General features: G+C 48.3%; 1 protein-coding gene across 1 annotated transcript; it reads left to right on the plus strand.

Annotated features, from left to right (window-relative positions):
* The first annotated feature begins 10063 nt into the window (after positions 1-10063).
* Positions 10064-12224, plus strand: SLC18A3 (solute carrier family 18 member A3). Its single transcript, XM_074999677.1, has one exon. It carries the CDS (start codon positions 10064-10066, stop codon positions 11636-11638), a length of 1575 nt encoding a protein of 524 aa, XP_074855778.1. The 3' UTR covers positions 11639-12224.
* The last annotated feature ends 666 nt before the right edge of the window (positions 12225-12890 follow it).

Below are 12890 nucleotides of genomic sequence, written 5' to 3' on the forward strand. Positions count from 1 at the left end.
TCTTTATGTCTTCTTCATAATTGTGTTTTTAATCATAATTTTGTAGTACAACATTACAAAATGTGTGTGTGTGATGCTTTCTTGGCAAAAATGATCTGGACAAATGGTGATATGTCCTGAAATAAATGCTGTGAATTTCAAAAAGAACAAATGTAAAGTATTCCACGTAGGAAAGAACTCACCTACAAAATGGGACACAACTGCCTAGGAAGGAATAGCGAGGAAAGGGATCTGGAAGTCATTGTGGATCATAAGCTAAATATAAGTCATCTGTGCAACGCCATTGCAAAAAAAGCTAATATCATTCTGGGATGCATTAGCAGGAGCACTGTAAGCCAGACACAAGACACAATTCTTCTTTTCTACTCCAGGCTGATTATGGCTCAGCTGGAACACAGGCTATGGCTACATTAGAAGCATCTATTAACAGACGTTCCTGTTAGAAGAGATTTTCTGACAAATGTCAACAGAACTCAGCTATACACTAAAGCGGATCAAAAGAGTGATCTGATCTGTCGACAGAATGGCCAGACTGCCCTGCCGTTTTCTTGATAAAACAGCCAACCAGAAGCACAGCAAACAGGGCAGCCCAACGTCCTGGAAACCCTGTCTGTCAACAGAAGGAACTCCCAAAGAATCCACAAATCTGTCAACAAAGGCACTCTTGCTCATCTGGGAGAGGCAGAAGGTTATCAGTGGAAGTGCTGACCTTTGTCAACAGACTGTCCACAACATGCATTTTGTGTGTGGATGTGTGGTGAGTATTGTCAAAATACTCCGGTTTTGTCAAAAAAAAAAAAAAAAAAAAAAAAACTTGCTAATGTAGCCACAGTGGCCACTTCTGGGTGCCATATTTCAGAAAAGATGTGGACAAATTGAAGACAGTCCAGAGAAGAGCCACAAACATGATTAAAGATCTAAAAAACATAACCTATGAGGGAAGACTGAACGAATTGGGTTAGCTTAATCTGGAGAAGAAAAAACTAAGAGGGGACATAATAACAGTTTTCAAGTTCATACAAGGTTGTCACAAGGAGGAGGGAGATAAATTGTTCTCATTACCCTCTGAGGACAGGACAAGAAGCAATGGACTCAACTGCAGCAAGGGAGGCTTAAGTTGGACATGGTTAAACACCAGAATGAATGGCTTTGGGAAGTTGTGGGATCTCTGTCATTAGCTATTTTTAAAAGTAGGTTAGACACACATGCATCAGGTAATAGTTAGTCCTGCCATGATGCAGAGGACTATTCAAGGTGACCTCTCAAGATCCCTTCCAGTCCTATGATTCAATCAAATAAAAGCTTGTCAATTCATAACTCGTACAGAAGCGGACAGGTGCCCTGCACACTAGAACACATGGCATGTTTTCTATTCTGCAAGCAAGCACTAGAATGCTGTTCTTTCCCTTTCTGGGACATTTGCCTTCCAGTTTTGGAAGACAAGCAACTCATATCAGAATTGTTCTCCACGAGACAATGTGGAGATCACTTCACCCATTACCTCATATGACATCCTGGATAACTTCATCTAGATATTCTTCTTATGCAGAAAGTCTGGTGAGAATAGCTAGAATATTGAAAAGTTTGAGTTAAAATGTCAGCAAACCCGATTGCTAAATGCATTTATAGAACAAAAACACTCCTCATATTTCCAGACTGTGTATGTGCCAGTGGCAAAACCAGAACGGGACAGGTGGGTTGGCCCAGAATTCAAGGGGGTAGAAGCAATAGGGCAACCCCTTTCCTGCCCCCATCTAGCCTTGGAAGAGGTAGAAGGAAAAACCTCACCATCCTCCCCTGCCCAAAGCTGCTTGCTGCAACAGGCTCTGAAGGGTTCAGAACATGGTCTCCTAAGCTGGGCAGTGTGCCACCTGGGCAGGCATGAAGAAATTCTAGGGGGGAGCAAGCCAACCCAGTTCCCCCCCAGGCTCATTCCTCCCACCCATAGAAAGAGCTGGACTTTGCTTCCAGCCCTCAGTCCCTGCCATTTTACATGGGTGACCCGACACAGACGCTATAAAAAGCTGGCAGCCAGCAAAGACCCACATGGAGCTAGCTAACTTCTGCAAAGGGGAGTGAGTGTGGTTTGAGGGGCAGGGGAAGGAGGAGGAGGAAGGGGTTAGATAGGGAGTGGGGGTGCCTGGCTCAGGTGACAGTGATGGAGATGGGGTAAGAGCAGGGGACTGGTGGTGCCTGACTTTCTGGAAGGGAAGGAGCTCGGGCTGGCGGCTCATGGGGCTTGTGGGGCTTGGACAGCTGGTTTGCAGGAATCACAGGGCTTAAACAGACGGCTTGCAGGTCTCACAGGGCTCAGGTGGCTCAGGCTGCCAGCTGGCCCTTGCAACACGGGGCTTCGGGAACCGGCAGGCACCTGGCTGGCCTCAGCAGCACAGAACTTGGGCTGGTAGTGGGGCAGCTGGCCCAGGCAGTGTGGGGTTCAGGTGGGCAACTCAGGCATTTGCCCCGCAGCTGGGGTGGGCAACTGGTGGGTGGGATGCTGGCCCCAGCAGCATGTGGCTTGAGCAGCTGGCCCCAACAGTACCAGGCTCGGGCAGCTTGGGCTGGCATGTGAGCAGCTGGCCCTGGCAATGTGGGGTTTGGGTGGCTCGGGCTGGCAGCTGTCCCTGACAGTGTGGAGCTCAGGAGGATGGCTCAGGTGGTTGGCCCGCAGCTGGAGAAGATGGCTGGGGCGGCTGGCCCCGACAGCATGGGACTCGGGCTGTTGCTTGGCCCTGGCAGCTCTGGCAGCACAAGTCTCAGGCAGGTGGGCAGCTGGCCCAGGGCTCAGGCAGCTGGCCAGCTGGGGCTGCACCAGGCACCCACAAAGGGCCAAGAAAAACTCTCTGTGCTCATTTTTAATTTTAAATAACATTTTTAGATCAAGTTTTGTGTTTATTTTAAATTATGAATTGAATTTTTTGTTAAGGGGGGTTGGATGATGGTAAAGAAGAGGTGGGGGCATGAGGGTTTCTCAAAAATCAAAAGGGGGGGGCATGATGTCAGAAAGCTTGGGAACCATTGGTTTAGAATACACAGGCTGAAGTGGTTGGGTATCTGCTTCAAGGGTGAGGTGTGTTGGGAGAACCCAGCAGTTACAGAGGGATGAAGGGGAGAGCAGCAGGCTGCCTCTCAGGCAAGACAGATCTGTGCTCCCTGTGCCTCAATAATGGGGCCTCCCTGTGTAGTCTCCCAGCCACTCACAGCCCCACACTCTACCCTGTGTCCCCGACACTCCACTTCACCCCCAAGATAGTGTTACACCCAGTTTGAAACCAAAAATGTAGCAAGCACCACACACACACACACACACACACACACACACACACACAGAGTCCATCTGTGTTCAGGAAGGCATCACAGGCTTACAGCAGGTTTTTTCTCTCTATCAGGAGAACGTTTGAGCAGTGAGCCTTAGTAGACCATGGAGTTTTCTCCCAAGAAATTGTTCAAGCCCAACAGCTTGACCCATTTAATGTCAACAAAATACTCAAGAATATGTTATAAAGAATGACTACCATTGCAGAGGGTGAATAACATAATCCAATGGCTCTCTTACAACTTCAACTGTTGCACTTGTACTACCCTCAAGTATTAACAAAAACATCAACTACCAGTAAGTTAACAAATGTACACACATAATTCTTAAATCTGAAGTTTCTGATTGCCTGCTGTCTCCTCCTTGTCATTTGTTTCACTCTCTCTTGAAACGCTATTTGCAGAAGATTCAGGAAACAAACTGTATGAAGTCTGCAACATAAGCAAGTTGATTATTTACTACTGTCAACAACCAAGCAGTAACATTTGCCAAGAGAAATACTATTTAAACGCTGTTTATATGTAACTAGCAAATGCACTATGGTGTAAAGCCTATATCCCTGATTACCTCTGTATCATGCCTGAAAATTAACAGGGGGTTAAAATAACCAGTCCCATGTTGCATTCCAAAAGATGGGTATGAAATGGTGATTAAGTCAATGGCAAACCCCTATTGATCTGAATAGGTCAGGATGACACCACAATGAGGGAAGGGAAAAAATAACACTGGGTGAAGAAAAATATTTCAATTTACTCTTCAATTCTGCATACAAAAATAATATACCTCATTCTATTTTTACTTTGTTTGCTATACAAAGGGATACTTGAAACTGAGTTCACTGAAAATTAACTGTAACTCTCTTCCATTTTCTCCCTGTCCAGCTCTGTTCTAGAGAAATAAAACAGTATTTGTCAAAATGGTGAGATTTCTATATTTAAGAGAAATAGACACAAATCTTATTGAAAAACAATTTGCTCTGTGATGGCTCTCAAAATGTATTGCCAGATTCCACTATTTCCAATGCTATCTTATCAAAACACATTTTGCTGTTTATAAAATTGCACTAATACTACCTTGAAAACAAACATTAATCCAAAGCACAAGTATTTGAGTCACAAGTCATTCAGTGAGGTGAATGCATATTTTGCAAGGTCTTTGCATCTGTTTCCTATTAGAATATTTATGTTGGTGTTAGGACAGAAAAAAATCATTTTCAGAAATTCCTAGGATTTTCACCTCTTACTTTTACCGAAGAGTTACAAACCTGTGGGTTCTGCTGCAAGTCACCCACACTCCTAATCAAATCCAACTTGCATTCTAGCCTTTTATGTGTCTCTTTATATGAATGTGTTTAATTCTCTTCTCTCTTCAAATCTGATTATCCTAAATATCAGTTATACTAACTGTTGCATTTTTTAAAAATCATAAACTTTTGTCTTACAAGTTTTGGATTAAACTACGCAAAAAACAATGCACTAGTAAAGCAGGTTTCTGAGGTAGCTGCATTAGTCTGTGCCAGAAAAAACGAGTCAGTGGCACCTTAAAGATTAACCATTTTACTATGACATAAGCTTTCCTGAGTTGCAATTCACTTCACCAAATGCATGAAGTGAAAGCAAAAGAAACTGATAGTAGGGATACAGAGATGGTAGTGTCACATCAGAGCTAATTCAGTCAGGGTGGATAAGAAGGTGAGAATATCCAAAGTGGAAATTAATTGTTGTAATGAAAAAAAAATCTGATGAAGTGGGTCTTACCCACAAAAGCTCATTACATAATAGAATTGTTAGTCTTTAAGGTTCCCCAACACTGTTTGTTTGCTTGTTTGTTTTGTAACAAGGCTACCCCTGAGATTACTGTAATGAGAGCACTATTCCCAGTTCCTATTCAGCCCCATTCTGATGGTGTCAAATCTGCATGTGAATTCCAGCTCAGAGGTTTCATGTTGTAGACTGTTTTTGAAGTTTTTGTGACTGAGAGTGGCAAATTTCAAGCCTGTAACTCTCTGTCCAGGGAGGTTAAAATATTCGCCCACAATTTTTTGCATTATCATGCTTGATGTCTGATTGGCATCCATTTATGCTGTTGCACAGAAACAGTCTGCATTGTCCAATGTACATCGGAGAAGGGAATTGCTGGCACATGATGGTAAATCTCACATTTGTAGATATGTAGATAAATGTGCCTTTTATGGTATGGCTGATGTGGATGATAATGTCACTAGGGTACAAGTCTAGACTGACTTAGAAATGGGGTTTGTTCCTGGGTTAGTGTTTCTGTTGTGCGGTGTATAGTTGGTGGTATGTGTTCCAGGTTTTGGGCTATCTGTAAGTGAGGACTGCCTGAGGTAGACAGAATTTTCGAATTATAAATATCTGGCAACTGAAAATCCCATGAGGGCTAAAAGCTACAAGGGCTGGAAAGATCATTAGATGTAAAAACTATAGGTGAGGAAAAGTCAGATGTTTTCTTTATCCTTATGGAAGTGCTAAGGCTGATGACAATTAAAAAAACTATGATGAAGCCAATACACAGAACTTTTCAACAAAACTCTTTCCAAGTTCCTTCAATGTGAGTTTGCCATTAAACTCACAAGTAGGACAAGATGCTTATCATGGGCTTCCCTTCCCTTCAGCTACAACCTTTAGAACAAAAAGAAGTAACTAATCCTAAAATCTTCTTCCTCACCTTGCTATCCATAGTCAATTTCCAAAGAGTTAATGTGCCGCAATACAGGCTGAGTGAAAGACATCTGCTTCTCGGTGTTCCCACTTTCAGTCCAAAGTGATTGCCTTTTGAAAGAACAAAATACAAAGTGTTTTCACCTCACTTGACCTTACAGGCCTGTTGTATAGTGTATTTAGTTTCCAAACTGACCTTGAAGAGCTGCTTTTTACTTCCTTTCACTGTTGCATCATCAATTTCAAGCACGTTTCCAGGTACATTCTCTATTAGTTCTAACCAATCATCGACGTTCACGTAGCTATGACGCATCTGTTGCAGATAAATGAATCAACTGATCTGATTTACTAAGAAGGCTAAATTTATTAGGAGACATTTTACAAGTATAATTCAGCTTACCCTTGATGGTAATAAATGAGATCTGAGCTCCCCTGAGACAAGAGAACCAGTTCCTCTATTTTCAAGGCATGGCCCCACCCAGATTCCATTTTAGAGATGGGAAATGGCCATATCTTTGATTAAAAAGGAACCTTTAATCAAATAAAGTGCCTTATCAAGAAAGAGCCAAGATTCCAATACTCTTGACTACAGCATGGCAATAATCCAAAATCAAATCCCCACCACACACACAACCCATTACCACTTGGTGTAGACGTGACATCCATCACAAGCAGGGACAATGTCCTTCAGCATCTTTACTCTTGTCCTTAGGGTCATTTATCTTTTCTCCCTCTCCCACCCCCAGTAATGCTTGTTATATGTTTTTAAAATCCACCTCCTCAGCCTCATCTCCTGAAGTATTTCTTACAAAGTTTATGTCTAAATTCTTTGTCCAAAAAGAAGTGTTTCTAGGGAAAAGAATTGCTACGGACCCTGCATGAGCCAGGAATAACTGCAATGGCCTTTAAGTAATTTAGTGGCAACTAGCTTTGCTCTGGCTGCTTTCTTTTCAGTCTGTGAAAACAGTCATTTTGACTAATATTACATCATCCTTGAGGGCTCTGTTTGGGACCTTTGTTCCCAACCTTAGTGTTATCAGATAAAGTAAAATAAACAGTAGTTCATTAATAACAACAGTGAGGGGGGTCACATTTCACTTTTCTTTTGTTTCTCTGCTCCTGTGTAGAACAATTGCACGTTTCTCTCTCTTTGTGTGGGCCCTCTTCTTCAGGTCTTTCTGGTCATCCTGACTGTTTTATTTGAACAGTGCAAGACCTAGCAATTGACAGAATGAATGACTTTTTCTTTGGCCTCAGAAGCCCAGCAGAGTGCAATGCAAGCAAACGAAGGAGACTTGAACTCCATATCAATGACGGAACCATTTTTCATTCAATTGAGAGATCTAATTATTTTAAATAGCATTGGCAGAACTATCTCCTTGGATTAGTCTACACGTCATTCTGCTATATGGAATGTTTTATTATTTATTGTATGTGCCCAATACAATGAGTTTATAGAGGGAGTACTAATTCTGATGGTATTTGTTTGAAACTTAGTCTAAAATGGCTGATACTTTAATATTGATTGATTAAAAGTACAGGAAAAGTACACATCTAACGTACTTTCCCACGTTTATTTTGTTGGTTTAGTTTTTGCATGTCTTTCACTTTAGGCAGATGAAACAGGCTAGTCAGTTTCATATTAGTGTTGTTGCATCAATTTCACTTCCCTGGTCTTCTACACTAAGGCAACAGTGCAGTGCTAATGCTGTAAACACTGAAAAAGAATGTTTGAAACCCAAACAGAAATCTTTGTCTTTGAATTTGAAATAGTCATGAGATTGTTTTTCTTAATTTCCTAAAACATCTTGTTATCAAAATCTAAACTCAAAAACTATCCCTGACATCATCACTCTGCAGGCTGGGCTCTCACAAACTTACTTATTTTAAGGGCTGCAAACTTGAGCTCTATTTCTAGTATTTTCTCCTATTATTTAGGCCAGACTGAATGAAATGTGAAGCAGATGCTAATGTAGAAAGTTAATCCTCTTTTAGTTATTATCAGAATATAGAGTATTTCCATGTTTTCCATCTCAGCAAACCTACAATGTTCAAAAAACGATTTAAGAACTGTAAATTTATAAAGTCTGGCACAAATTGTGCCGAAACTGTCTCCACAATGTCTTTCTGTAGGGACTGATGGGTAATTTACCATGGAATTTTGCCACTCCAGTTTATACAAACAATATCAAGAGAAGGCAGAGCCTACATGAAGTATCTCCAGGGGTATCATTCACTCCTATTTGAAAAGGTGGAGAGTAAAGACAAGCTCCATAACTATGGTTTTGGAAGTGGGGTGGGGTGGTAGAAACTATGTAAGTGAATGTATCACATATGTACTGTAGATGTGGTAAATTGTGTCAACACGTGACTCCCAGAAGAGATCGAGTTAATTCTTCCGTCAAAAGTCAAAGCGATCAGAGTCGGCACAAGGCAGAGAGGAGGGAAATCGTTTCACAGACGAAACAGAACAGGGTATTAAGAGTTAATCCCCTGCTGCCCAGCGCCGCGCCTGAACACCCAAAGGAATCAGCGCTGCGACTCTCCCAAGTGAAGGCAGTTTGTTTCATTCCGGCCACGTGAGCATTTCACCTGCTCCCTCCCCAGGGAAGCAGCACTAATTAAAACTCAACGAACACAAACTTTTAAGCCCTGGCTAGAGAGCGCCTGCGGCCGGATCGGGGAGGTTGCAGGTTCTGCTTTCTTCCTCTCGGGCACAGAGAGGCGCCTGTCAGAGAGACGATGCACAAAGGGGCTGTTAGCGGGGGCAAGCCGGCCTCCCCCAGCACAGAGAGCGTGTGAGCTCCGCCTCCCCTTCTGCCCGCACGTTCCCGCCTGGGCTTAGCGGCTTCCGCTGCTCTCCACGGAGAGGGACAAAACGCAGACCCGGTTCTTCCCACAAGCTCTGTGCCCCGCTCGCTGCGCTCCCTGGAAGCGCCGAACCCACCTACGTCGCTTGCAGGGCGGGGTCGGCCCTTTCCGCCTTCGGCTGTGTGGAACTGAGCGGGAACCCGCAGTGCCCAGGAAGCGCCACGGCCTCGTCCCGCTGGCGGGGCGCGGAGGAGGAGGGGTCCGATTTCCGCTTACGATCCACACGGCCCAGCTGGAAATGCTTCGCCTCCACCGCCGCGCCGCGCCTGCCCTGTCCCCAACCCCGCCCCGTCCCTCTTCCCCTCCGGCGGGTTCTTCCTGCGCCTTCCCTCCACGCGAGCCCTCTAGGCCGCGGCAGGGGACAGAGCAGGGCAGCGAGAGGGGCCGTGCTCGGTCATTGGCTGCGGCTCCTCCTTGTGCCATATTAGCATAGAGACGCAGCTGGCGAGGGAGCCACTCGGGGGCCAAAGCGAAACGTGCGTCACAGCCCGGGCTGGGGCGGGGGCGTGCGGGAGACGGAGAAGTCAGCCCGGAGCAGCATGCCGTCCCCTCAGTGTGCGCCAATGGCGGGCCGCGCCAGGCTGGGGGCAGAGCTTGCCGGGGCTGGCTGGCAGGCGCTGGAGCTGAGCCCCGGAGGCGCACCGCGCTCCGAGGCCAGCTGAGCCGGGGAGGGAGGGGGCCTGGAGTGGGGGACTCGCGCTGTTATTGATGGCCAGCCCTTCCCACCCGCCCCGCAGCCTTGGCAGGGATGGGCGCTGCGCACGGGGAGTGAGCGGCGGGCGCAGGCAAGCAAAGGGAGCGGGCGCGCCGGCAGCCCGTCCATAGGCATCCGCGCAGCTGCTGCCCAAGCGCGTCCGGCCGCCCGGCCCCAGCCAGCCGTCCCGCTAGGGGATGTGAGGAGCCCAGGCGAGCCGAGGGAAAGGCCGGGACTGCAGGAGGTGTGTCCGGCGGAAGAAGGGACGGAGCGATCGCCTAGACAGCCGGGAAGACGAGGAGGGAGAGTGGCAGAAAGGAGCGGAAGGGGCGTCCGCCTGCCAGATCCCGCTCCCCATCCCGGACGATTTCCCCCCGCAACCCGCCATGCCCAGATAGCGGAGCCCCGCGGGCGGGCAGGAAGGCTGAAGTTGCAGGCGGGTAGCGGCTGCCTTGCCGGGCGCAGTTCTCCCAGGTGTCCGCCGGCCTCCCGGATCGCGGGATGGAGGCCGAGGCGGGAGCCGGGCGGGCCAAGTCCGCCATGGAGAAGCTCTCGGATGCCATGGGCGAAAAGACCAAGCAGCTGGGCACGGCCATACACGACATGCACCGGCAGCGCCGGCTGATCCTGATCATCGTATGCGTGGCCCTCTTCCTGGACAACATGCTCTACATGGTAATCGTGCCCATCATGCCGGTCTACATCTCCACCATGTGGGCGGCCTCCCAGAACGCGGCGCAGGAGGACAACGCCAGCGGGGCCAACGACAGCTGGCCCAAGTCGGTGCTGGGTCCCGGCTACCCGCCGGAGAACGAGGACATTAAGATCGGGGTGCTCTTTGCTTCCAAGGCCATCCTGCAGCTGCTGGTGAACCCGCTGAGCGGCCCCTTCATCGACCGCGTGGGCTACGACCTGCCGCTGCTGATCGGCCTCACCGTCATGTTCCTCTCCACCATCACCTTCGCCCTGGCCGAGAACTACGCCACCCTCTTGGCCGCCCGCAGCCTGCAGGGGCTGGGCTCGGCCTTCGCCGACACCTCGGGCATCGCCATGATCGCCGACAAGTACACGGAGGAGTCGGAGCGCAGCCGGGCCCTGGGCATCGCCCTGGCCTTCATCTCCTTCGGCAGCCTGGTGGCGCCCCCCTTCGGCGGCACGCTCTACCAGTTTGCCGGCCGGCGGGCGCCCTTCCTGGTGCTGGCCTGCGTCTGCCTGCTGGACGGCCTGCTGCTCCTCGCCGTCATCAAGCCCTTCGGCAGCCGGGCGCGGGCCAACATGCCGGTGGGCAGCCCCATCCACCGCCTCATGATGGACCCCTACATCGCCGTGGTGGCCGGCGCCCTGACCACCTGCAACATCCCGCTGGCCTTCCTGGAGCCCACTATCGCCACGTGGATGAAGCAGACCATGGCCGCCTCCGAGTGGCAGATGGGCCTCACGTGGCTGCCCGCGTTCTTCCCCCACGTGCTGGGCGTCTACGTCACGGTCCAGCTGTCCGCCAAATACCCACACCTGCAGTGGTTCTACGGGGCCCTGGGCATGGCCGCCATCGGGGCCAGCTCCTGCACCGTGCCCGCCTGCAGGAACTTCGGCCAGCTCATCGTCCCGCTCTGCGGCATCTGCTTCGGCATCGCTCTGGTGGACACCGCCTTGCTGCCCACCCTGGCCTTCCTGGTGGACGTGCGCCACGTGTCGGTCTACGGCAGCGTCTACGCCATCGCCGATATCTCCTACTCCGTGGCCTACGCCCTGGGGCCCATCGTGGCCAGCCAGATTGTGCACTCGCTCGGCTTCGTGCAGCTCAACTTGGGCATGGGGTTGGCCAACGTGCTCTACGCCCCGCTCCTCCTCGTCCTCAGAAACGTCTCCCACATGAAGGCCTCTCACTCCGAGAGGAACATCTTGCTGGAGGAAGGACCCAAAGGGCTCTATGACACCATCAAAATGGAGGAGTGCAAAGGCAAGGGGAAAACCCCCCATCCAGCAGGGGGGCAGGAAGGAAGCAGCGTGGACTCTTACCACAGGAACCTGACTGGGGCCTCCGAGGAGGACTCATCAGACTATGAATACAGTTAGGCGAGGCGGAGCTGGCGGAGCAAGGGTTAAAATAGGGGGAGGGGTGTGCAAGTGTTACTGCCATCTGTTTCTGTACCAATGTGCACTGTATACTAGTTAACCTGTGTCATGCTGTCATGGCTTTCCTCTTCTTCGCCACCTAGTGAGGTTTTTCCTGGCCAGGGAGAATCACGAAGAAGACTAACTGAATGACGTGTTTGCATAAATCTGTGGTGGTCCTTCCCAAAACTTCTAGCTGGGGTGTCCTGTGCAAAAGTTTGCTCGAGTCGAAACTCTGTGTGTGACATACTGTATATCTCTGTACAATATATGAAGGGGAGGGAGCGTGTAAGAAAATTCAGACTGCATATTCAGGGACCTTAAAGTCATTGAATCTTGTATATATGTATTGACACCATCATTGGGTTTCAGATTTAACAACAACAGGGAAACGTCAGGTATTATTTCTTCTTTGGGAGTCAGCTGAAGCCTTGTGATCATTTTTGTGTTCTGCTGCTATGTGGGAAATGCAATACACTGTCTCCTGCAAGTCCAAATCTACCAGGATAATAGGATCGAAATAAATGAAGTTTGAGGGGCTTCAGGGTCTTTGTTTCATGGTTTGTTTTAGGGGCAAAAGGTCTTACTCTGGCATATGTCAGGGGGCTCCCTATGACATCACCGTGCATTATTTGTAAGGCCGATTCAATAAAGAAAGCCCCCTAGAGAAACTGGACCTCTCATTCTTTGATTTCGATGTAAAAGTGTTCCGATAGTATTGCAAGCAGGGCGTGAGCGTCGCTGCATATAGTAGCTTGGCAATAGAGCGGTTAACGAGAAAAATCGCGGCATTAAACCAGTAAAGACTTAACATACTCAAAAGCTTTCCAGCAGGTAGGTTTACGGTAAGGAAGACGTAGCGCGTGGTCCCGAATGTAGTCCCGTCTCTATCTCGTAATTCTAACCGAGGGAAATAAAATACACAATAACACCTAGCTCTTAGATACCGTTTTTCGTGATCTCCAAGTGCTCCACGGAGGATGGGGGTCTCCTGGGATAAAACGGACAACACTTATTTATTCGAAGGTATCCGAAGCGGTGTGAACCTTTGGTCCAAACGCAAACTTGGGACAATAATCTCTCATCTGTCCCTTAAACTCCCCCCTTGATTGCAGGTCGATAGAATACTTCCCTTGGTTACAAGTCCGTCCAGTCACCAAAGAAAACACATTGTTCGTGTTCCAAAACAGGAAGAGCCCCCTGCGGTTGTTAG

The sequence above is a fragment of the Carettochelys insculpta genome, chromosome 7 (genome assembly GCF_033958435.1).
Source record: "Carettochelys insculpta isolate YL-2023 chromosome 7, ASM3395843v1, whole genome shotgun sequence".
In the NCBI taxonomy this organism is placed as follows: domain Eukaryota; kingdom Metazoa; phylum Chordata; order Testudines; family Carettochelyidae; genus Carettochelys; species Carettochelys insculpta.

Coding starts and splice junctions, on each gene's coding strand:
- SLC18A3 (XM_074999677.1), top strand. CDS start 10,064: ATGGAGGCCGAGGCGGGAGCCGGGCGGGCCAAGTCCGCCATGGAGAAG.